This window comes from Salmo trutta, chromosome 31 (assembly GCF_901001165.1).
Source record: "Salmo trutta chromosome 31, fSalTru1.1, whole genome shotgun sequence".
Classification (NCBI taxonomy): domain Eukaryota; kingdom Metazoa; phylum Chordata; class Actinopteri; order Salmoniformes; family Salmonidae; genus Salmo; species Salmo trutta.
In genome coordinates, this window is record NC_042987.1 from 529,869 (window position 1) to 555,723 (window position 25,855).

At 42.7% G+C, this 25,855-nt stretch overlaps 1 protein-coding gene across 10 annotated transcripts in view; it reads left to right on the plus strand.

Moving 5' to 3' along the window:
- Nucleotides 1–25,855, plus strand: part of myo9b (myosin IXb) — an 81,685-nt gene that overhangs the window by 37,602 nt on the left and 18,228 nt on the right. For 9 of the 10 annotated variants that reach the window (XM_029724741.1, XM_029724742.1, XM_029724748.1 and 6 more), the window contains exons 6-32: nt 116–216; nt 1,030–1,153; nt 1,279–1,368; nt 1,915–2,031; nt 2,338–2,472; nt 2,665–2,786; nt 3,025–3,166; nt 3,443–3,632; nt 3,875–3,953; nt 5,248–5,340; nt 5,539–5,578; nt 6,191–6,313; nt 6,504–6,584; nt 7,186–7,419; nt 7,560–7,709; nt 7,941–8,098; nt 8,190–8,519; nt 9,074–9,256; nt 9,644–9,731; nt 14,282–14,488; nt 16,297–16,415; nt 16,547–16,650; nt 18,285–18,457; nt 19,034–19,141; nt 19,409–19,579; nt 19,774–19,815; nt 23,626–23,737. In XM_029724741.1, coding sequence (XP_029580601.1) covers nt 116–216; nt 1,030–1,153; nt 1,279–1,368; nt 1,915–2,031; nt 2,338–2,472; nt 2,665–2,786; nt 3,025–3,166; nt 3,443–3,632; nt 3,875–3,953; nt 5,248–5,340; nt 5,539–5,578; nt 6,191–6,313; nt 6,504–6,584; nt 7,186–7,419; nt 7,560–7,709; nt 7,941–8,098; nt 8,190–8,519; nt 9,074–9,256; nt 9,644–9,731; nt 14,282–14,488; nt 16,297–16,415; nt 16,547–16,650; nt 18,285–18,457; nt 19,034–19,141; nt 19,409–19,579; nt 19,774–19,815; nt 23,626–23,737 — 3,616 coding nt within the window. The remainder of the gene's footprint in view (nt 1–115; nt 217–1,029; nt 1,154–1,278; nt 1,369–1,914; nt 2,032–2,337; nt 2,473–2,664; nt 2,787–3,024; nt 3,167–3,442; nt 3,633–3,874; nt 3,954–5,247; nt 5,341–5,538; nt 5,579–6,190; nt 6,314–6,503; nt 6,585–7,185; nt 7,420–7,559; nt 7,710–7,940; nt 8,099–8,189; nt 8,520–9,073; nt 9,257–9,643; nt 9,732–14,281; nt 14,489–16,296; nt 16,416–16,546; nt 16,651–18,284; nt 18,458–19,033; nt 19,142–19,408; nt 19,580–19,773; nt 19,816–23,625; nt 23,738–25,855) is intronic. The other variant, XM_029724751.1, reaches the window with a different exon arrangement.

Sequence of the window (25,855 nt, forward strand, 5' to 3'; positions counted from 1 at the left end):
ATTTTGTCTTTATTTTCTGTCAATTGTCTCTCTATTTTCTCCTTTTTTCTGTCTAAGTGTATTGAGATTTTTAAAAATTTGTTTCAATTAAAATACTCTCTGTCACTCTGCTCAGGAGTACTTTCATTTAGAAGACGCTGAGGATCTCAGACATGAGTTCGAGAGGCTTCATCAGGCCATGGAGATGGTGGGATTCCTGCCCTCCACTAAGAAACAGTACGTATGGATACATTTAGGGTTAACTCTTCAGGCGAGCGAGGCGAGAAAGAGTGTAGGAGACAGAGGGAGACAAACTATAGTTTATAGAGATATCTCAGAAACCTTGTCCTCTTCACGTCCCCTGTACTCTTGTCATCTGTCATGATCCCTGATATGATCTTTTTCATGAAGAGTTTCTGCCACAGTCACACCTGATGGAACTAAAACAGTCTGTATGTCACACTGCAACTCTCCAAGAACTCCACCGCTCTCTCCCATTTCCGCAGCAGGTTAGAGCTTGTCAGTCCTAGCAGGAGAATAATGCAGGGAACATTTCAGCAGCAGACATCTGATCATGGCCTTACGGGTGTGGCAGGTGGAACAGTAGATCTTAGTTGCTCACCTAGTGGCCTACTGTGGCTGTTTCTCAATGTAATTATATGGCAGCTTGTAAACGATTATGCGTGTATATATGTATTCTATCCTTGAAATAAGGATGATGCCATAACTCATACTACTAGCCAGTGAGAGGCACTCATGGTGTGTGAAACTGTTATCCAGATGTATTGTGCCCTATGTTTTCTTGTGCAGGGTATCATTTTTACATTTTAGTAATTTAGCAGACGCTCTTATCCAGAGCGACTTACAGTAGTGAATGCATACATTTCATACATTTTTTATTTTTTCATACTGGCCCCTCGTGGGAAACAAACCCACAACCCTGGCGTTGCAAACACCATGCTCTACCAACTGAGCCACACGGGACCAGTTATGAAATGATATGATCAGTAATCCTGGTGTATTGTATAATAATCGTGTGTTTCTGTGTAGGATATTTTCCATGCTCTCTGCCATCCTGTATCTGGGCAACGTGACATACACCCAATCAGAAGACGGCCAGGGGCTGGAAGCGGGGCCAGCAGATGTCCTCTCAACCCTGTCTGACCTGCTCAAGGTAGAGGAATCAATCAATCAGTCAATATATTTATTGTGTAATCATTCAATCAATATCTTTAGTCTCACCTGCTTAGAGGAACACCTGTACACAGCGTTAACTGATAATCTGCTCTGTTCTCATAGGTCAAACAGAAGTTGCTGGTGGAGGCTTTGACCAAGAGGAAACAAACAACAGCCAATGACAAATTAGTGTTACACTACACTCTCAAAGAAGTAGGGGTTCTAACACCTGTTACATTTATTTTCCTTTTTCTTCCTCACATGACATAAGGGAAAACTCCAGAATGTAGTTATAGCCAGGACCTGGATATTTTCCTTGTCATGTCACATGTGGTCAGAAAAAAATTGGTGCCCTGGTATTGTGGACTTATATGGCTCTTGTTAGCTTTGCAGCCCTTTTTTGTGGTGTTTCTTGCTGTTTTCCTATAGGCCATAACGATTGTTGTCTTGTCATTGTCCTACCCAGGCTGTGACTACTGTTGTCTTGTCATTGTCCTACCCAGGCTATGACTACTGTTGTCTTGTCATTGTCCTACCCAGGCTGTGACTACTGTCGTCTTGTCATTGTCCTACCCAGGCTGTGACTACTGTCGTCTTGTCATTGTCCTACCCAGGCTGTGACTACTGTCGTCTTCTTGTTGTCCTACCCAGGCTGTGACTACTGTTGTCTTGTTGTCCTACCAAGGCTGTAATTATTGTCATCTTGTTATTGTCCTACCCAGGCTGTGACAATCATTGTCTTGTTATTGTGCTTCCTAGGCTGTGACAGCACGGGACTCCATGGCCAAGTCTCTGTACAGCTCTCTGTTTGACTGGATTGTCCTGCACATAAACCACGCTCTGCTCAACAGACGAGACATGGAGGAGGCCGTCTCTGTAAGACAACCATTCACTGTACTGACCCTAACCCAGAGACAGCTTGTCACTGTACTAACCCTAACCTAACCCTTTCACTGCAGCTTTAAAGCCACAATCTGTAACTTTCACTTCCAGTAAAAAGTGCTGCCCCTACATTTGTTTGACAACCTTTCAACGCAGCTTTAGAAAGTATTAGTTTTACTTTTACTACTTTTATTATTACACATTTAACTTTTCTATTTTCTCTATTTTCTTTCTCTGCATTGTTGGGAAGGGCCCGTTAAGTAAGCAGGAAAAAATTATTTATATTAAGATTATTTTTAGTGTTTGTCCATAGGTATCCTGGATATATTTGGTTTTGAGGATTTCCAGACGAATAGCTTTGAACAGTTCTGCATCAACTACGCCAACGAGAAACTACAGTATTACTTCAACCAGCACATCTTCAAGCTGGAGCAGGTGAGCTCTATAAGGGAAAGGAAAGGGGGATAAGTAGTCAGTTGCACAACTGAATGCATTATAAACCCTTCACCCCATAAAAGGGTACCTTCATGTGAAGTTAAATCATCTCTAATTGGGAATCAATAAAGTCATTTATTCATTCATCCACCCATCTATTCACGCATCCATCCGTCCATCCATCTATTCCAGAAGGAGTACCAGGCAGAGGGGATCAGCTGGAGTACCATAGACTACACGGACAACCTGGGCTGTATCCATCTGATCAGCCAGAAACCCACTGGGCTTTTCCACCTACTGGATGAGGAGAGCAAGTAAGTCTGGGAGGGCCAAGAGTTTGAACCTAAAACTAGGGCCCAGAGTGTTTCTAGTCAGGTCACATGGTCAGGAAAATCTCCTGGCCCTGTCTGCAAGGGCTGTATCTCAGTAGTCTGTAGTTACTTCTTGTCTTATACCTTTATCACCACTGATTTAGAGGAAGTGGACGTGAAAAGAAGCTTACTGGTTGGCTTCCTCTATTGCTTTTACCTAACCCAGTCTTTGTGTCCTTAGTCTCCCTCAGGCCACAGATGACACTCTGCTGGACAAGTTCAAGCAGCAGCATCAAGACAACCCGTACTTCGTCCCCACCACAGTGATGTTACCAGCCTTCGTCATCCAACACTTCGCTGGGAAGGTCAAATACCAGATCAAGGTAGAGAAAGGGCAAGGGGAGCAACCTATTAGTCTACACTGTCAGTCGAAAGGACATCACACAGCTAACTGTCCTCCTTCCAACCCTTTCTTTATTCTGTCTTCCTTCTCTCCTTGTGTCCCTCTCCATCTCCTTCCTCTCCTCCTTCCTCCATCCCTCTCCTCTTCCTCTCTACCTCCCTGTGTCTCTCTCCCTTCTCAACCCCTCTCCCTCATCATCTCCTCTCATTCCCTCTCTCTACCTCTCCTCTTCCCCTCCTCTCCTTATCACGATCAGGATTTCCGGAAGAAAAACACGGATCACATGCGTCCAGACATCGTGGCATTGCTACGTAGCAGCGAGCGGGCATTCATGCGTCAGCTGATTGGGTCAGACCCGGTGGCAGTGTTCCGATGGGGCATCCTCCGGGCCACCATACGCATCATAGCGGCCTTCAACGAGGCTGGAAGCCGCCGGGCAGTCCCAGGTAGGCTTCACTTTAGATACCCTCTCTCCTAGACCTGTCCAATTAGGGTATTTCACGTTTACATGAACTGGCCGGGCAAGAGAAAACGGTGCCCTTTTTATTAGCATATAACTGTAATTGGTGAAGAGTTTTCAGTTTCTTTTCTGGTCAGGTTATGAGTCTCTTGAGATATGACTTGCTACACTTTGGTGGCAACGATGATGATAAGATGACTAACATGGCAAGGCCTGTTTACTCTACAGGTCTGGTGAAATGCACCTCCCGTCGGTCTATAGGGGAACTGAAGAGGAGACCGAGCTCGGCTCTGCAGAGACTGTCCAGGTAAGAGGAGAGAGACTATGCTGCCACTCGTTACAGTTGCAACGTTATAGTTGAGCATGTTTCATCGTCATCTAAAGAGAGGAGACAGGAGGCCTTAGTCTCGGGGTGTGCTATCGTATCCACCGAGGGCTGATGTAGGGGCAGGTTTTTGTTCCAGCCAAACGCATCAAATCAAAGTTTGTTGGTCAGATGTGCCAAATACAACAGGTGTGGACTTTACAGTGTGTGTCTTCATGTGTGTGGGAGTGTCAGTGTAGAAATAAATAATTAAGGGGGTCAATGTAAACAGTCTGGGTAGCCATTTGATTACCAGTTTAACAGTCTTATGGCTTGGGGGTAGAAGCTGTTCAGGAGCCTTTTGGTCCCAGACTTGGCATTCCTGTACCGCTTGCCATGTGGTAGCAGAGAGAACAGTCTATGACTTCGGTGGCTGGAGTCTTTGACAATTTTTTGGGCCTTCCTCTGACACCGCCTGATATAAAGGTCCTGGATGGCAGGGAGTTTGGCCCCAGTGATGTACTGGGTTGTACATGCTACCCTCTATAGCGTCTTGCGGTCGTATGATGAGCACTTGCCATAGAAAGCGGTGATGCAGCCAGTCAAGATGCTTTCAATGGTGCAGCTGTAGAACCTTTTGAGGATCTGACGGCTCATGCCAAATCTTTTCAGGCTCCTTCACGACTGTGCTGGTGTGTTTGGACCATGATAGGTTCTGATTGATGTGGACACCGAGGAACTTGAAGCTCTCGAACTGCTCCTCTACAGCCTCGTCATTGTGACTGGGGCATGTTTGGCCCTTTGTTTCTTGTAGTCCGACGAGCTCCTTGGTCCTTCCCACGTTGAGGGAAAGAATGTTGTCCTGGCACCACACTGCCAGGTCTCAGACCTACTTCCTATAAGCTGTCTCATCGTTGTCAGTGATCAAGCCTACCACTCGTGTCGTCGGCAAACTTAATGATGGTGTTGGAGTCGTGCGTGGCAGCAGTCATGGGTGTACAGGAAGTACAGGAGGGGACTGAGCACGCACCCCTTCGGGAGCCCCCGTGTTGAGGGTCAGCTTGACGGATGTGTCGTTGCCTACCCTCACCACCTGGGGTGGCCCGTCAGGATCCATTTTCAGAGGGATGCGTTCAGTCCCAGGGTTCTTAGCAGCTTAGTGATGAGTTTGGAGGACACTATGGTGTTGAACGTGAACAGCAATCTCACGTAGGTGTTCCTTTTGTCCAGGTGGGAAAAGACAGTGTGGAGTGCAATAGAGATTGCGTCATCCGATTCAACTAACATTTTTCTCCAGCCACAGCTCCCTACTGGACTTCTCGTTCGATCGGTCCGATGACAATCCTCTGGAGGTGTTCGAGGACATCTTTGCCAACTACGAGAAAAAGAAGTAAGTGGACTGGAGGGGAAAAGCAGGAGCCAGGTTGTTGATGGGGTGTTACATACTGCACATTATCAACAAGAAACTATGCTGAAAGCTAGCCTGCTGTAGCCAACTCTATCATTGGCCATTAATACATAATAATTGTCATCCATCTTGCCTGTAAAATCCAGGTCACCACCATCTCTCTGTCTTTTCTCCCCATAGGAAGAGCAAGGCCAGCAAGCACAAGCAGCTCATTCCTACGGTAATGTATTAGTAGTTGCCATTATCAAAGAAGTGATTTCTTGGGTCTTTTTATTGGTTTATGTTACTTCTGTACTGTCTTTACATTTCACATAGACAGGACAGTCTCCTGGCCCAATGTATAATCATATTACAATACTGTGTCATTGTAGTTGTGTAACAATGTTTTTTATTTTTTTATTTATTTCACCTTTATTTAACCAGGTAGGCAAGTTGAGAACAAGTTCTCATTTACAATTGCGACCTGGCCAAGATAAAGCAAAGCAGTTCGACAACATACAAAAACACAGAGTTACACATGGAGTAAAACAACATACAATCAATGATGCAGTAGAAAAAAATAAGACTATATACAATGTGAGCAAATGATGTGAGATAATGGAGGTAAAGGCAAAAAAATGCCATGGTGGCAAAGTAAATAAAGTATGGCAAGAAAAACACTGGAATGGTAGATTTGTAGTTTGAAGAAAGTTAAAAGTTAAAATATAAATAATATGGTGCAAAGGAGCAAAATAAATAAAATAAATAAATACAGTAGGGGAAAAGGTAGTAGTTTGGGCTCAATTAAAAATGTGTGACGATGATTGACTGATTGATGTGGTACGTCCTACAGAATCTGATGAACTCTCGGTCCCTGAAGCACATCGTAGGCCTAACGCTCCATGACCGCGCCTCCCGCTCTCTGCTCCACCCACATCAGAGGAAGAAACCACCCAGCATCAGCGCTCAGTTCCAGGTCTGCTTTCCCAACACACACACAGGCCGCATGCACACCAGCCTCCTCCCACTGAGAGCTGACCAGAACAATGAGCTTGTCTTAGCATTGTGTGTATGTCATTAAAACTCCATTAAAGATCACTAATGGGGGCTGTAACCAGCATTACCTCAGCTAACTGGTGTGATATATTGTAATGTTTATTCTGCAGGCGTCTCTCAATAAGCTGCTGGAGACTGTGGGGAAAGCAGAGCCTTTCTTCATCCGCTGTATCCGTTCCAATGCTGAGAAGGTAGGATTACATGTACTGTATAAAGATTGTCTATGTCTATCCCTTAAAGAAAAGGTCACATCATTTCACGTGAAATTTCACATGTGAAAACATGTTTTTGGAACACTTCACATGTGATCACGTGAAATTCATGTGGTTTTTCCGTAAGGGAATACCTAGGACGATACAGTATTTACCAGGGTTGGGGTCAATTCCATATAAATTAAGAAAGTAAACCAAATTCCAATTCAGAATTTTTCTAATTGAAAAGCATTGAAGAGAATTTGAATTTGAATTTTAGTGTACTTCCTGAATTAACCCCAACCCTTATATTTATTTGCATTTTGGCAATTTAGCACACTGGTTTTCAAATTTCCTCCGGGACCCCCAGACATCACAATTTTGTATCCCTAAACTAGCACACTTGATTCACCTAGTCAATGGCTTGATGATTACTTGACAAGTTGAATCAGGTTAGCTAGCTCTGGAATAGTTCAAATACATGGAACGTTCCGAGGAACGGTTTGAAAACCCCTGATTTAGCAGACGCTTAAGTCAGTATTGATGACAGAATTTCTCTGTTTAATGCATTCAGTGATGCAACTCTTTGTGTTCCTTGTAGAAGGAGATGCTATTTGACAATGCTCTGGTGCAACAGCAGCTGAGGTACACAGGCATGTTGGAGACGGTACGCATCCAGAAGTCTGGCTACAACGCCAAGTTCACCTTCACAGAGTTCCTAGAGCAGTTCAAAGTGTTGCTGCCTAAAGAAGCCACCACAGCACCAGAGGACATAGCTAACCTGCTGCAGAAGATAGGCCTAGGACAGAGCACATACCAGATTGGGAAAACCAAGGTAACACTTTACATTATAGCCATTATAGCCTCCATAGAAAAGCTGAAAAGTGATTTAGTAATTCTTGCTTAAACAACTAAAAGCATAATTTGACTTTATATTAAACATGTAGTCCCATCTAAATGTCATTTTTCTCCCAGGTGTTCCTGAAGGAGAGGGAGAAGCAGCATCTCCAGGACACCCTGAACAAGGAAGTGATGCGTCACATCATCATCCTGCAGCGCTGGTTCAGGGCCTGTCTCAGCAGGAGCCACTTCCTCTACAAGAAAGACGCCGCCATCAGAATACAGGTTTGTACCTATATGGCAGAAACCATGATCACACTGGTAACTATTGCTTAAAATCACAACAATGTGTACAAGACCTATCCCAGCCCTTGTAATATAATTTTCAGGGAGCACTGTATAAAAAGCCCCTGTGTGGTAGGGTAAGATGAATGTATTTTTACAGCGGTGCGGTTACTGTGTCCTAGCCAAATTTCCCCTCAGGGATAATAAAGTTGATCTCATCTTCTCCAATAGCGATGTTGGCGTGCGTTCCGGGCGGACACCAGATGCCGTGCGGCCACAGTGATCCAGGCAGCGTGGCGAGGCTCTCAGAAGAGGACAGACTACCTGAGAAAGAGGAACAGCATCAAGAAGATGCAAACACTGATTAGGAACAAACAAGGTCGAAACAGGTACTAAGACTCATCTTTTTATATCCTAAAAATGTACAATAAAGTTATAGAACTTTGAACTTCAGGGCCCTGAATCTGACCCTACTTCTAGCTCAAAGGCTGAGGTAGAGAAGCCCATGCCTCCCCAGCTCCCTTCCAAGCCCCAGCCCCCGCCCAAGCTGCAGCCCAAGCACCAGACCCAGCCCTCTCCCAAGCTGCAGCCCAAGCACCAGAGCCAGCACCAGAGAAGCCTGGAGAGGAAGGAACTGAAGAGGCAGCACAGTTTGGAACCAAGCCGCAATAGGAGCCTCCAACCAGGCCCAGAGGTTAACAGACAGGAGGCTACCCAGGGGAACACAGAATTGGAGAAGAGAGAGGGTAGAGGCTCTCCACCTCCTTTCCACAGACCTCTCTCCCTCCCCCTGGACTCCAAGGCTGGCAGGTACGATTCTCTCCCATCCCTCACCTCTCTCCCGCTCACCCCATCCTTCACCTCTGACCTATCCACTGCGATAGCTGATGTGTGCAGTGGCAGATTAGGTGGCAGTGGCATCCCCCAGGTGGTTGCTCTCTACATATTGGTAGTGGATGAAGTGAGCGCCCAGTCTCCCACCCACCTCAATGCAAATGAAGTGTTTTAGCACCTGCTGAAAAATATTGTATAAATCTGTTATTATTCAGTGTAAAGTGTTTTGTTAGGTGGAAAAGCACCATATACGCTACCATTCAAACGTTCGGACACCTACTCATTCAAGAGTGTGCAAAGCTGTCAATGCAAAGGATGGCTACTTTGAAGAATCTCAAATATGTTTTGATTTGTTTAAAAACAAAATTGGGGTTACTACATGATTCCATAGGTATTATTCCATAGTTTTGATGTGTTCAATATTATTCTACAATGTAGAAAATTGCAAAAATAAAGAAATATCCTTGAATGAGTAGGTGTCAACTTTTGACTGGTACTGTAAATCCAATCCATATTATGTTTTTTAACAGGGATGGAGAGGGGGCGCTCACCAGCCTGTCCCCTCACACAGGCACCCTGGAGCGCTACTCCCACTTGCAGGATATCAAGGAGCATGCAAAGAGGTGGAAGAGCAGGAGGGAGGGAGGACATCCGGAAGACTCCAGCCCTGAGATCCAGCGGCCCAGGGATAAACGCATGGAGGGGTTGCTGCTGTATGACATATTATTATGTGATGTTATCATAATGTTATGTCCAGTGGTGAAGTGGAGAGTAAACACCATTTATGCACCAGTGTTGACTCACATTTTGCGGAAAAAGGCATTGAAAGTATAGGGAGCGTTACTTTACTCACCGCGAACATCGTTTACCCACCTATTTTCTTACCTCTATATCACTGGTTAGGTCATGTCTTAGTGTTTCTCTCAACCATACCTGTTAAGACCCTTCAATGTCCCCTCAATATGATCTTGGATCACTAGGTAGATATACATCAGTTGTTTCTTTCCCCATTCTCTCATTTATTTTTCATCAATATCTTATAGCAATGTCTTGAATTCTAACAGTGTTTACAGTTTACATATTTCTATCTCTTAACTCAGGAACCGAGGGAAGTCTATCTCGCTGGACAACGTGTCCAAGCTCAGCTCCTCAGGGTCAGGCTCAGACAGCTCTTCCTCCATTACTGAGGTACTACTACTCTACTATTGTTCCTTCATACACTGTAGCTATGTACTACTGAGGTATTCTTCTCTCATAATGTAATTATTACTATTACACTACTACACCATTACGTATCACAGCTCTCCCTCTGTCACTGAGGTACTGGTCTCATACTGTATGGGACTGTCATTAATGTTCTTCTATTACGCTATTGCCACATTACATATCACACACACAGGTACAGTTGAAGTCGGAAGTTTACATACACCTTAGCCAAATACATTTAACACATTTTTTTCACAATTCCTGACATTTAATCATAGTAAAAATTCCCTGTCTTAGGTCAGTTAGGATCACCACTTTATTTTAAGAATTCTAAATGTCAGAATAATAGTAGAGAATGATTTATTTCAGCTTTTATTTCTTTCATCACATTCCCAGTGGGTCAGAAGTTTACATACACTCAATTAGTATTTGGTAGCATTGCCTTTAAATTGTTAAACTTGGGTCAAATGTTTCAGGTAGCCTTCCACAAGCTTCCCACAATAAGATGGGTGAATGTTGGCCCATTCCTCCTGACAGAGCTGGTGTAACTGAGTTAGGTTTGTTGGCCTCCTTGCTCGCACACGCTTTTTCAGTTCTGCCCACAGATTTTCTATAGGCTTGAGGTCAGGGCTTTGTGATGGCCACTCCAATACCTTGACTTTGTTGTCCTTAAGCTATTTTGCCACAACTTTGGAAGTATACTTGGGGTTATTGTCCATTTGGAAGACCCATTTTCAACCTAAGCTTTAACTTCCTGACTGACGTCTTGAGATGTTGCTTCAATATATTCACATACATTTACTTCCTCATGATGCCATCTACTTTGTGAAGTGCACCAGTCCCTCCTGCAGCTAAGCACCCCCACAACCTGATGCTGCCACCCCCCGTGCTTCACGGTTGGGATGGTGTTCTTCGGCTTGCAAGCCTCCCCCTTTTTCCTCCAAACATAAAGATGGTCATTATGGCTAAACTGTTCTTTTTTTTTGTTTCATCAGACCAGAGGACATTTCTCCAAAAAGTACGATCTATGTCCCCATGTGCAGTTGCAAACCGTAGTCTGGCTTTTTTAATGGCGGTTTTGGAGCAGTGGCATCTTCCTTGCTGAGTGGCCTTTCAGGTTATGTCGATATAGGACTCGTGTAAACTTGTGAACTTCTGACCCACTGGAATTGTGATATTGTTGGGAAAATGACTTGTGTCATGCACAAAGTAGATGTCCTAACCGACTTGCCAAAACTATAGTTTGTTAACCTCTATGGGACCGGCGGGACGAATTCGTCCCACCTACGTAACAGCCAGTGTAATCCTGTGGCGCGATTATCAAAACGTTTGAAATGCTATTACTTCAATTTCTCAAACATATGACTATTTTACAGCTATTTAAAGACAAGACTCTCGTTAATCTAACCACACTGTTCGATTTCAAAAAGGCTTTACAACGAAAGCAAAACATTAGATTATGTCAGCAGAGTACCCAGCCAGAAATAATCAGACACCCATTTTTCAAGCTAGCATATAATGTCACAAAAACCCAGAAGACAGCTAAATGCAGCACTAACCTTTGATGATCTTCATCAGATGACACACCTAGGACATTATGTTATACAATACATGCATGTCTGTTCAATCAAATTCATATTTATATCAAAAACCAGCTTTTTACATTAGCATGTGACGTTCAGAAAAAGCATACCCCCCGCAAACTTCCGGGGAATTTACTAACAATTTACTAAATTACTCACGATAAACGTTCACAAAAAGCATAAGAATTATTTTAAGAATTATAGATACATTACTCCTCTATGCACTCGATATGTCCGATTTTAAAATAGCTTTTCGGATGAAGCACATTTTGCAATATTCTGAGTAGATAGCCCGGCATCACGGGCTAGCTATTTAGACACCCACCCAGTTTAGCCTTCACCAAAATCACATTTCCTATAAGAAAAATGGTCTTACCTTTCCTGTTCTTCGTCAGAATGCACTCCCAGGACTTCTACTTCAATAACAAATGTAGGTTTGGTCCCAAATAATCCATAGTTATGTTCCATCAGCGACGTTTTGTTTGTGCGTTCTAGACACTATCAGAATGGTAAATCACGGTCGTGCGCATAACGTTAACAAGTTAAGAAGATATTGTGGAGTGGTTGAAAAACGAGTTTTAATGATTCCAACCTAAATGAATGTAAGGGAAGACCCCCCCTGAAATGGACAAAAATGAATGGGAACATATTGGCACTGTACGAAACATATACACGGTGTCCAATACCACTCAAATGGTCACACAGCAAAAATCCAATAGATGGCGAGCGCGCTCCACTGTACATTTTCATATTGCAAATGCACATCAAGTGCATTTGCAAGTTCCTGAGGTCGAATTGTACTTCTAACCCTAACGGTTCTCCCGCTGTCACCCAAAAGCACCTGAAATTTAGGGCAGGCTTCATTTTGGGCCTTCTTTTTTTCACGGTCGCTGCACTCAGATCGAGCGAGCTACGGTCAAGCGGGGCATCTCGTTGAACTCGGCACAGCCTAGAGATTATGGTAATGCCATTGCAGGCTCTGTGTGTCATTAAGCCCCACACTGTGTCACTCCATCCTTGGTGTGTGTGTGTGTGTGTGTGTGTGTGTGTGTGTGTGTGTGTGTGTGTGTGTGTGTGTGTGTGTGTGTGTGTGTGTGTGTGTGTGTGTGTGTGTGTGTGAGCTTTTCTTTGACATCTGTTGGGAGAAATTACTGATTTACAGTTTATGAGGGTTGCCTAATCACACATATGAAGTTTTGAAAAGATCTGACCTTTTTAACCCTTCGAAACAGCCCCTATGACACAATTTTAAGGCACTTCCGGTTGACACAGGAAGCAGAAAGTAAACACATATCCTCCTTGGGGTAGGCTCTTTAAGTTTTTACGTTAAGAACTGACTTATTTACAGAGGTTTGAATGAGTGTGTGTTATTTCAGAAAATCACAAATCTCGCAGAGCTCCGAAACCCGCCTTAACGGATTCGTCTGAACACGCGGCAACTGGATCTGTAACTTTTTAGGGGGAAAAAACATATTTTTTTAACATCACCAATTGTACATTGTACGATTTCTCTTAAATTACGATAGATAAATGGCTGGTTCTTTTTTTCCTGACACCGTAGGTTCATGTACTTTGACGTGAAGCGGTCAAATTAGCTCTCTATTTTTGTTTTTGACCTTTAATCACAGACAAATGGCCTTAACTCAAAAAGCATTGAGGCCTCGACGCCATCTTGTTCAGGGCTAACTGCCCATTATGCCAAACCTATGCTCACCAAGTTTTGTCTTCGAAGTCTTTTCCGTTTAGGAGAAATGGCCACGGCGTGATTGGTGATGTTTTGTACATTTGCAATAAGATTCCATTCGCCATCTGCTGGAATTTACCGGGACAGTGGAAAAATGACCAAAGTTTTATAAAACGGAAACCGAATGTCCGAGAGACGTCGTTCGATAACTTCCCGGAAGATCTGGCCCCGGTGCACGGCCCGCCGCCGTCCGCGAATTTTACAAACATTTGCGGACGTCTAGTAAATACAGTCCGTACATTTGCAATATGGAGTTTCTCATTGATCATACAGCAAATGCCAAAAAGTGCCCTTCATGTATGTAAACTTACGACTTCAACTGTAGCTAAGATGCTATGTGACGTGTTGTTACTGTATTTCCTAACCCCCTGCTGCTGCTGACACACACATGGATGGATCCCACTCTTCAGCTGGTCGGAATGCACGAAGCGGGAAAACATTTTATAAACCGAAAAAATCAAATTCAGCATTCTTTTTTGGGGGGGGGTAAGATTTAGTTTAAGACATTCGACGACTTAACATTTCACAGATGGAACCACTAAACTAGACATGATGTTGGCTGGGACTTCCCAAACTTTCCAACTTTTGACATAAAGACGAATAAAGATTACAAACATGAATGATATCATACTTGCCCAAACCTACATGTTCCCGCAGTATCCATACCCATCTTGTTTGTTCTCAATTTTTAAAAAAATGTAGTTTATCATTTGGATATTTCTAGGGCATGTTATACTTTATGCCAATTGTTCTATTTTATCTGTAGCCAACATTTTTTCAATACTTAAATAATAATGCGTTTGATTCATCCGCTGTCTTAATGATCATGTGATTTCCAGTTTTTAAAGGTACATTTAAAAAAAATGTCTACTTCATATTTATCATCTCCAGCACCACCAACATATGAAGTAAAAAAATAAAAAATAATTATATTTCCAATTAGGTAACGTTTTTTCTAAATTATTGATAACAAAAGAATGGTCCAACCCACTGCACCCTCATATGCCATGTCTTGAAATAGTCGGATTAAAAGTAAACTTACATTGTAAATCTTCTGATAGCCACTTTCTAACTCTTAAGAAAATTCTAAATGCTACCACCTGTTTCAAAATGTATTTTTCCAATTTTGCTCCTACTGAACACAGTGAGGGGTCTCTCAGTCCCTCAACTCACCTGTGCCTTTTTACCTTTCCTGGCCACCATAGGTCAGGGTGCGATCCCGCAAGCGGCCCAATCACAAGCGGCGGTTAGCCTACGCCCGCAGCGGACTGATGTTTAACCTTAAGGGTTCCCAGGAGAGCGAGTTTTGGAGCTTTCCCCTCCCCCCCATGAGCCCCTCACCAGGGGTCAGTGGCATGGGGCTGTCCAACCAATCAGAGGTCAACATCCGTCCACGCAAACCTGAGGTCCAGGTACCAACCGGCCTGACTATGGAAAACTACTACGGGCCCTGGCACTGGCACTGCACGCTGACTGACTCTTGCTGTGCATGCACTGCAGGCTATGTGTATGTTAAGACAGGGTCTCATCTCCGCTCGTCTCACAGTCCCTGGCTGGAGGGGTCTGCAATGTTCTACAGTGTTCTGCGGGTTCTATATACTGGCTTCTCTTCTTCAGGCCAGGGAAAGACCCAGAAAACAGAGCTAGTCACAACCATGAACCATCCTCTGCCACCTAAACACAGTGGTTGGATGGCTCTCTGGTTGCTGCAGCTTGTTTCTGACCTTTTTTGTCACAATGTTTAGGCAACACCATCAAAACCACGTACAGTTCACATCCCAGTGATACAAGTTCAATGTTATGTGAGTAGTAATGGGACTAGTTCCCCAGTTGTCCTTGTGTGTATTCCCTCATGGTAGAGAGAGATAATAATTGTTGTGTTCTACAAACTATAGCCTCTCATATAGCACACAGGTTTGTGCCAATCAAGATACACAATGGTAACTAATATTTTATTTTAGTGTGATGTTCATTGCTGCCCTCAATTGGCTACAGCAAAAAAAGGTCATAGGTCAGGCGGAGGTTAGGCTCATGATGCTGCTGAAGGTGTAAACATGGGTTAAGAGGGAGTTTCCACCATATTCCTTTACCCCAGTCCATTCCTTTGACGTCCATGGTGGGAGATTATTGTAAGAGAGCACTATTCAGGGAGCAGAAAGGGGGAGAGACTGAACTCGGCTATGGGTGTGGTGGCTGCAGGCAGACAGGCGTTCCTGCTGGGGAATGGGTACTAACCAATGATGTATATAAACCCTTGATTGATTATGCTATGTATTGGCCAATGAGCGGCTTTGAAGCCATTGGCCGCCATATTGGTACTCCTCAGAAGGCGCAGTCCTCCATAGGAGTGAATGGAATTCTACAGTATTTCAATCAAATGTTTCAAGGACAAAATACCTGTATTTAAGTATTTCTTTGTTGAATTGGGGACAGTAGCATTAGTACTCTCTAAAAATGATACTTTAAGGAAAATGTTGAAATATATTTTTTGTTTATTTTTATGTTAATTTCACATAATATAATTTTAAAGAATGCTTTAAAGCTAGAAATCCGCAGCTAAAACAATAACTAAGCGGCCACCCGGCCTTTGTTTTGGTAAAAAAGTGGAGGGATCGATGCTATGAATGCAATGACTGATCATTGAGGTAATTATTTTTTTAACCATGTTTTGAGGATGTACAGTGTTTGTTTACATTTAACTTGTTTACAAACATTGAAGTAAAAAAAAAGGGGGTACGGCAGTTGAACTAAGCTCAAGGAGGTATTTATAAGGTATATTCTTCAACAAAAACATAAATAATCAGTGGGTTTATCATTCATTTATAAGTCCAAAAATGTATGTAGCAACTAAGGATTCTCAAAAACGAATGTAGACATTCTATAACTTCAAAAATCTTTTTTACAATGGAGGAAAAATGTCTGCACAAAACTGGCTGCGCACTGGCTTCAAAATATCCCTCCCTACAGTCATCTAGGGTTTATACACATCATTGGAACTAACGAACTAACTGGTGTGGCTGGGCATGGGAGTTTTGCGCTAGTACTACACCTACAGACACTGAGGAAATGGCATGACATCTGTTGTCAATATTTTCTTACTTTCTAGGCACCATCATTCCCCACATGTTACCGGTTAATAATTATGTATCTGATTTGCCCCCAGCATGGTTGTTGTCTCATGTCATACAATCTTAGATGTTCCGTAATTGTTTTCCCTCAGTTTCAGAAATCTTCAGATATTACCACAGATGTTGGAAGGTTCAGCCTCCCAACCAGGAGTACCAATGAGAGCTCAATCATCAAAGACTACAGCCAATCCCAGCCGACCACACCTGAGAGGTAAAGTGGGCAGGCTGTAAGGAGGCTGTAAACCATAATTGATTTGTTTTTTTAGTTATTTCCTGTATATTGAATGGAGATGACACTATGTTCTTTGTCATGGTTAAATGTTATCCTTTTGTGTTGCACAGGCTTGGCTTTTTCAGTAAGTTTATGAAGAAATGGCCCAATAGAGACTCTCAGCCACCTGAGTACGGGAAGCGGACTAATGAGAATACACAATCTGAAAAAGGAGGTACTGTAGTCCTGCCCCCTACAGAAAACTGCTCACTGTGCCTTCCAGCTTTAGGGCTCTATTTTAGGCTGGCGTTAAGGTGGCGCTAGTGTCAAACGCACATTAGTATGCAATTTCATCATGTAAAAACTGGAGCCCTGCATTTTCCAGCCTGAATGCCAGGTTTGGCAATTTACCTGTCTTATATCAGCTCGCTTTTGCTCAGATGGGCAGGGTGGAAATATTTGAGGAGTGTCCTTAAAAACATGATCCAAAGTGCTCATTTCAGGCAGCTCTGATAGGGATATTTAAGGCCAACCAAAAGCTGCTTCTAGCGGTAACAAAGTTGGTTATGGCATGAATTTTGACAGCGAAAAACCTATCCAGCTGTGATGCACACTGCCCATATGCACATGAAACAAGAGTAGACTTTAATGTGCTTTTGGTGCCTGTAGACTTCGTATTTAGAAACAAAATAATGTTTTTTCCCCATTTTCGGTTTATTTGATAAAAAAAACAAGCATAGCATCCCCTCCTCTCAATTAAGGTTGTTTTTGTCTGCCCAATGTAATCTGGAAGTAGTCAAGACTGTTGATAAAGGGTTTAACTCCTGAGAAAACTTGGAAGTAAATCTTAATCACCAAAGCTTTATTAAAATATCACGTTTGAGAGGAATAAAACAGTGAGCTGAAATTAACCTTTTTATCTATGCATTGTAGGCAGTCCCACATTATTTTAGCCATGCAGGTCCATTTTGGATGTGCGTAATTACCCTCCATAGTGTGTTGTTTTAATATTATATGCCCACGGGGAGAAAGGATGGCGCCTGTAAGTGTGACATAGCCTATTTAAAACAAGTTGTTGTTTTGATTAGAATTAGTTATTTTTAGGCCGTAACAATAATTAATTTAATCTTGCTTATTGACCATGTTTGGCATGTCCATGCTCAGCCATAATGAAATATACAGTAAGCCTAGACCCTATTTCAGTGTGAATGCTATTGAAGACACAGTTACTTAGAACAATATGGTCTGCAAATGGGTTCAAGTTAACCTATTTAGCAAAGAGGGGATAGGTCTACATTTAGTTTCTGTAAGCCATTTAACAAACTAGAACGGACTTACATTGAAATTGGAGTTGATTCCAAGGCAATACATAAAAGATTGTAAACACACAATCTGAAACAACCACATATTTTGCCATGGAGCATGTTCTGATTGGCCGGTGAGGGGCCAAGCCTCAACACACCCACACCTTGTTTATTCATCAAAACCCAGCCCTTTCGTGCACCGATAATTACATTTACATTTTAGTCATTTAGCAGACGCTCTTATCCAGAGTGACTTACAGTAGTGAATGCATACATTTCATACCATTTCATGCATTTAATTTTTTATTTTTTTGTACTGGCCCCCCGTGGGGGAAGACTGTGATAGCAACATGTTTTATTTCTGACACACCCCTGGACTTGTAGCGTTACCATTTAGATTTAACATTGCATTAGGTTTGTTAAAATAGAGCCCTATGACTGATACATTTTTTTAGTGCCTTTCAAATCGTGTCTCTTTACTACCATCTAGTTGTCAATGGTATAATGTCAACCACATGTCCCCTCTATCTAAAAGCACACACACACATCCTTCCCTTACCTACAGCCATCTCTCCATACTCCTACCCCTTGTCGAGCGAGGGCAGCGGGCAGCCTCATAACCCCACCATCAGGATCAGCCCAGCCTCGAGAGTTTCTGAGAAGTGGAATGCTTCTCTGGAACGGGAGATCACCAACACCAACGAGCTCCGAAACCTGGACGAGTTCCTGGGGAACCAGGTGGGATACCTGTCTTGCACTCACGTGTCTCTCACTCACCTGGTATTCACATCAGGCTTAGGAGTTAGCCCCATTGCAACTGCATATTGTTTTATAAAAAATCTGAGTTTTGTAAATACAAAGGAACAAACCAGGAATATCTTAGTATTGTATATATGCCTATTGGTTTATTAGGATGTGTTTTAGTCTTCAGAGTTTTTCAAGAGCAGCTATTGACTGACTAAGATCGCCCTGTCATTCATTCACCATCTTTCTCACTCACTCATTGACACACTCACATGTGTACTAATAACTCTGAGACATGGCGCCATAGGCGTCTATAGAGTTAGTGCACTAACTTTTTCCTTCGCGTGCTTGGTTACTTGCATGTTCTTGCAGTGCGTCTTTATAACATACCGACTTACCAGTTCTGGTCAGAGAATCTGAACGCGTATTCAGGGCCATTTTGAATGATAGATAATGATACATGTAGAGATCCATAAATACGATTTTGTTCTTAACTGACTTAGTTAAATAAAGATTTATTATTTTTATGTAAAAAAAATCCATGTAACTTCACACCCACCATCTCTCCAGGTAAATGAGCTACGTACAAGGGCGAAGGAGCTGTCAGCGACAGAGAGCATCTTCCTCACAGCCACCATGCAGTTCAGAGAGACCATCAAGGGCATGTACTCCGTCTCGGTGAGTATACAAGTATATCCACCGGACTGATCTGGGCACCTTGAACACAGAGATCGTTTTATGGAGCTCTAGGTATTTTGATAAGGAACTATGCATGGGGGTAATTAACCAAGTTCGAAAGGGTGTCTTGAAACTGGTTTTAAAATAGATTGGCATTCACTGCCCGAGACGGATGTAAAGATTTGGGATGTGCTATACTGTACATCAAATCACCCCCACACTCTTCATTAACCCTGTCCTCCTCTCCCATGTGTCCTCTCCAAACAGAAGCCCCACATCAGCTACAAGGGCTTGATGAAGGGCTACCAGAACCGGGTGTCCAGTCTTGCCGAAGCCAAGCAGCAGACTGAGGTCCAGTCGGTGGTCAACCTGTTCCAGTCCGTCCTGGATGGCTTCATACGGGGAGAGATCAAACGAGCGGAGGCTGGGCCGGTCAAGGTAGTTCTGAATAGAGTCAGACAAACGCACATTACACACACACAAAGACATACACATGCACGCACACACACACACACTCGCAACATTTTTTTTTACATTGTTTGTGAGCAGAATACACTTTTGAAAGTTTAAGAGCTGTCTATGTAATTTTAAGAAGTGCAGTTGTTCCATGTCTACTTTTCAATGTGTTGCAGACCATGAAAAAGACAAAGATGAGAGGGAAAAAGAGCAAATGTGTAAGTTAAATTGTATGATAATAACCTCTGAATAGCACTGTCTAAAGTAAACTCAGATTAATGGTCCGGGGTCCTCATTTGTTAACAATGCATGGATTTCTCACCAAATTCTGGCGTATGTGGAGATTCTAGGATTTGCATGCACAACAAATGATTGGGATTTATCAAACTGTCGCACGCAACATATACACATTTTCATTGATAAATCAGAGCCATACTATATTTCTAGCAGTGGAGTAAAAATACTTTAAAGTGTTACTTAAGTACTTATGAGTGTCTGTACTTTACTTTTTATATTTTTGACAACTTACTTCACTACATTCCTTAAGAAAATGATTTACCTTTTACTCCATACATTTTCCCTGACACCCAAAAGTACTTATTACATTTAGACTGTTTAGCAGGACAGGAAAATGGTCCAATTCACACACTTATCAAGAGAACATCCCTGGTCATCTCGACTGCCTCTGATCTTGGGGACTCACTAAACACAAATACTTTTTTTGTAAATGGTGTCTGAGTGTTGGAGTGTGCCCCTAGATAGCCATAAATTGAAAAAATAAAATTGTGCCATCTGGTTTGCTTACTATAAGGAATTTGAAAGGATTTATCCTTTTACTTTTGATACTTCAGTATATTTAATTGCTAAAATATACTTAAGTATCATAAGTAAATGTAAAACCAAATACTTTTAGACTTTTACTCAAGTAGTATTTTACTGGGTGACTTTTACTTGAGTCATTTTCTATTAAGGTATCTTTACTTTTACTCAACTATGACAATTGAGTACTTTTTCCAACACTGATTTCTACGCTCTTGAACAAGCGTTTACAACCCGCCTGAAACTCCCTCCATTCACCTTTTATGGTAACAAAAACTCCCTCATTTTCTGTATGATTTGGAGATGTTGGAACTGGGACATGACAGTTTAAAAGAAAGAGCAATGGCAAATTTGATCACATTTCACACCTTTTACAGTGACTTAAAAAAAAAGCATGCTGCCTATAGCGGGTGCCAAACACTGGCTGTGCATTCTGTAAGATTGATTGTCTATTGAACAATTTAAAAGTAAATGCTGCCTATAGCCCACACTTCCATGAAAAATACGAATTGTTCAATATTTTGCTTATCAATACATGATTGTGTTTCAATCTCCTGCCTTAGCCTATTTAATCTCAGAGCCTATACTATTATGTCACCCTCCTATCGCACAGCAATACTGTAGCCTACCCATACTGCTAACAGTCTATTTACTTTCAAGCATTGGTTGGCTATTGAATGAGCGATGGATAAATGTTAGCCTAATATTTGTGGTGTAGCGGGAATGAAACCAATCATGTCAGAAAAGGAGCAATATGAGTATGATTTAGGCCTACAGTGCATTCGGAAAGTGTTCAGACCCCTTGACCTTTTCCACATTTTATTACGTTACAGCCTTGTATTAAATTGTTCCTCCCCCTCAATCTACGCACAATACCCCATAATGATGAAGCAAAAACAGGTTTAGAAAGTTTAGCCTTCTTTTTAATTTTTTACTGAAATATCACATTTACATAAGTATTTAGACCTTTTACTCGGTACTTTGTTGAAGCACCTTTGGCAGCGATCACAGCCTCAAGTGTTCTTGGGTATGACGCTACAAGCTTGGCACAGCTGTATTTGGGGAGTTTCTCCCATTCTTCTCTGCAGATCCTCTCAAGCTCTGTCAGGTTGGATGAGGAGCGTCGCTGCACAGCTTTTTTCAGGTCTCTTCAGAGATGTTCGATCGGGTTCAAGTCTGGGCTCTGGCTGGACATTCAGAGACTTGTCCCGAAGCCACTACTGCGTTGTCTTGGCTGTGTGTTTAGGGTCATTGTCCTGTTGGAAGGTGAACCGTCGCCCCAGTCTGGGGTCCTGAGCGCTCTGGAGCAGGTTTTCATTAAGGATCTCTGTACTTTGCTCCATTCATCTTTCCCTTGATCCTGACTAGTCTCCCAGTCATGCCGCTAAAAAACATCCCCACGGCATGATGCTGCCACCACCATGCTTCACCGTAGGGATGGTGCCAGGTTTCCTTCAGATGTGACGCTTGGCATTCAAGCCATAGAGTTCAACTTGGTTTTATCAGATCAGAAAATCTTGTTTCTCATGGTCAGAGAGTCCTTTAGGTGCCTTTTGACAACTCCAAGCGGGCTGTTATGTGCCTTTTACTGAGGAGTGAGTGGTTTCAGTCTGGCCACCCTACCATAAAGGCCTGATTGGTTGAGTGCTGCAGAGATTGTTGTCCTTCTGGAAGGTTCTCCCACCTCTGCAGAGGAACTCTGGAGCTCTGTCAGAGTGACTGGCTGGTCAGCCAGCTCTAGGAAGAGTCTTGGTGGTTCCGAATTTCATCCATTTAAGAATGATAAAGGCCACTGTGTTCTTGGAGACCTTCAATGCTTCAGAAATGTGTTGTTACCCTTCCCCAGATCTGTGCCTCGACACAATCCTATCTTGGTGCTCTATGGACAATTCCTTCGACCTCATGGCTTAGTTGTTGCTCTGACATACAATGTCAACTATGGGACCTTATATAGACAGGTGTGTGCTTTTCCAAATCATGTCCAATCAATTGAATTTACCACAGGTGGACTCGAATCAAGTTGTAGAAACATCTCAAGGATGACCAATGGAAACAGGATGCACCTGAGCTCAATTTCGAGTCTCATAACAAAGGGTCTGAATAGTTATGTAAATATGTGTCTTTTTTTAAATAAATGTATTCAAATTTCTAAAAACCTGTTTAAACGTGTGTGTAGGTTGAGTAAAAAATAATATTTATACAATTTTAAAATAAGGCTGTAACGTAACAAAATGTGTAAAAAGTCAAGGTGTCTGAATATTTTCCGAACACACAGCGTATAATAAAAGTAAAATAAATATATTAGGCGACATGCTGCTATGCGATTATCTTACCAGCGGAAAATTCATCTTTTATCATTAGGGCTACGTTGTAATATTTTTATTAGCCTACCATTATTATAATTCCTGTGCATCAAACACCACCATTTCCCCCAAAGAACAATATTTGCTTCCAATACAGTTGATCAACCATTAGAAGTTGTTCGTACACAAGGTCTGAGATTTGCGTGGAGATATGCACACTTTCCTGTCAAGTTCAAAATGGATAAATTCCAACCTTTGTGGGGAAACTGGCGCACACAAGGTTTAGTATTTTTTTTTGTCGCACGCAACTTTGATAAGTAAGGTCCCAGGTTGCTGTTAAGGGAATTTTCAATTCCAATCATGCATTTAATCTTTAACCAGTTCCCCTAGGTTTGTAAGACCCTGGGTTCACTAATAATTGGGCAAAGTCTCAGATTTTATAAAAAAGGTTCAAAGATCTTTATTCATGAGGGATCTAAAGTCAAAAATGAAGACTCAGTCCTTTTATAATACACACACACATTCCTATCTTTAGACCACTCCTTTCTCGAACAAACAGTACTTTTCCCCTAACCACAAAGAACCATAAAAGTTGTCACGTTCTTCAAGGCTTTCACCTCCCCTCCCCCGTTGGGACCCTCTCGGTTTGAAACCCTCTAATGATTTTCTATTATGTACTCTACAACTTCACTCTGTTTACATCCCGACTAAAGAATATAACATCATAGTCTTACGATACTAACAGATCTACCCACATCCTGGTTTTATCTTCTCATAATTATCAAACATTTCACCCAGTCCTACAATTTCAGAGTGGAACACTTAAGTCATTATTCTAACACATACAAATGATTCTAACAGTTGCCTGTCATTCTCCCTATCTGATGTGTGTTATACTGTTTCAAGCCCAACAGCCCTCTAGATCACATGTTCAGTACGTACCAGGTGAACATCATGCAGTCCTGTGACCTGTGTGGTTCCTACATCTGGGGCATGGAGAAGGCCTACATGTGCAGCGGTGAGTAGCCTACAGATAACACTGTCTGTTGTTCACCATCTTAGAACATAAAACTAGAACATAGAATAACAATTTATTATGTACACCCATCTTGTAACGGGTCAGACCCCCCTCTTTGCCTCCAGAACAGCCTGAATTCTTCGGATTATAAGGTGTCGGAAATGTTTGTTGCTAAATTGGTATCAAGGGACCTAACGTGTGCCAAGACCACTGCCACCAGCCTGTACCGTTGACACCAGGCAGGATTGGTCCATGGACTCATGCTGCTTACGCCAAATCCTGACTCTGCCATCAGCATGACGCAACAGCATTTGTCAGACCAGGCAATATGTTCCGACTCCTCAATTGTCAAGTTTTTGTGATTGCGTGCCCACTGGAGCTGCCACTGATAGGAGTGGAATCCGGTGTGGTCGTCTGCTGCAATAGCCCATCCATGACAACAGTACACCACTGTTATACTGCGCAGTTATGTCTGTTTGTGCATCATTCTCGATAAACCCTAGACTCTGCCGTGCGTGAAAAGCCCAGGAGAGCAGCCGTTTCTGGATCTGGCACGCCTGGCAACTTTGATCATACCTTGCACAGTCGCTTAGATCACTCGTTTTGCCCATTCTAATGTTTAATCAAACAGTAACTTTATGCCTGTCTGCCTGCTTTATATAGCAAGCCACGGCCACCTGACAATCTGTAGGAGCGATACATTTTTGTGGACGAGGTGGTGTACCTAATAAACTGGCCACCGAGTGTATATTTATAACATAGATGAGAACATTACAACAGAAATATACACTATATATACAAAAGTATGTGGACACCCCTTCAAATTAGTGAATTCGGATATTTCAGCCACACAGGTGTATAAAATCGAGCACACAGCCATGTAATTTCCATAAACAAACATTGGCAGTAGAATGGAAGAACTGAAGAGCTCAGGGACTTTCAAAGTGGCACCGTCATAGGATGCCACGTTTCCAACAAGTCAGTTCGTCAAATTTCTGCCCTGCTAAGCTGCCCCGTCAACTTTAAGTGCTGTTATTGTGAATTGGAAACATCTAGGAACAACAATGGCTCAGCCGCAAAGTGGTAGGCCACAAACAATCTCACAGAATGAACCACAGAGTGCTGAAGCGTGTAGCGCATAACAATAGTCTGTCATCAGTTGCAACACTCACTACCGAATTCCAAACTGCTTCTGGATGCAACTTCAGCACAAGAACTGTTCGTTGGGTGCTTCATGAAATGTGTTTCCGTGGCAGAGCAGCCGCACACAAGCCTAAGATCACCATGCCAAGCGTCGGCTGGAGTAGTGTTAAGCTCACCGCCATTGGATGCTGGAGCACTGGCAACCTCTGGAGTGATGAATCACGCTTCACCATCTGGCAGTCCGACGGACGAATCTGGGATGCCAAAAGAACGCTATCTGCCTGAATGCGTAGTGCCAACAGTAAAGTTTGGTGGAGGAGGAATAATGTTTTTCATGGTTCCTTAAGCCCCTTAGTTCCAGTGAAGGAAAATCTTTATGCTATATCATGTTCTAGACGATTCTGTGCTTCCACCTTTGTGGCAACAGTTTAGGGTAGGCCCTTTCCTGTTCAGCATGACAATACCCCCGTGCATGAAGCGAGGTCCATACAGAAATGATGTGTTGTATCTGTGTGGAAGAACTTGACTGGCCTGCACAGAGCCCTGACCTCAACCCCATCGAACACCTTTGGGATGAATTGGAACCCCAACTGCTAGCCAGGCCTAATCGCCCATCATCAGTGCCCGACCTCACTAATGCTCATGGCTGAATTGAAGCAAGTCCCCGCAGCAATGTTCCAACATCTAGTGGAAAGCCTTTCCAGAAGAGTGAATGCTGTTAGAGCAGCAAAGGGGGGGACCAACTCAAAATGCCCCTGATTTTGGAATGAGATGTTCGATGAGTAGGTGTCCACATACTTTTGGTCATGTAGTGTAGCTGCAAGCAGCAATGAAAGGAGTTCTGGCTTATGAGCAGGCTTGAAGCATGGAAGCATTATACCTCATCCCTCGTGTACATGTAACAATTGAAAACACTGTGCAAGTTAAGTTGATAGAGCGAAAAGTGAGTTTAGGGTATAATTGAGTATGCAAATA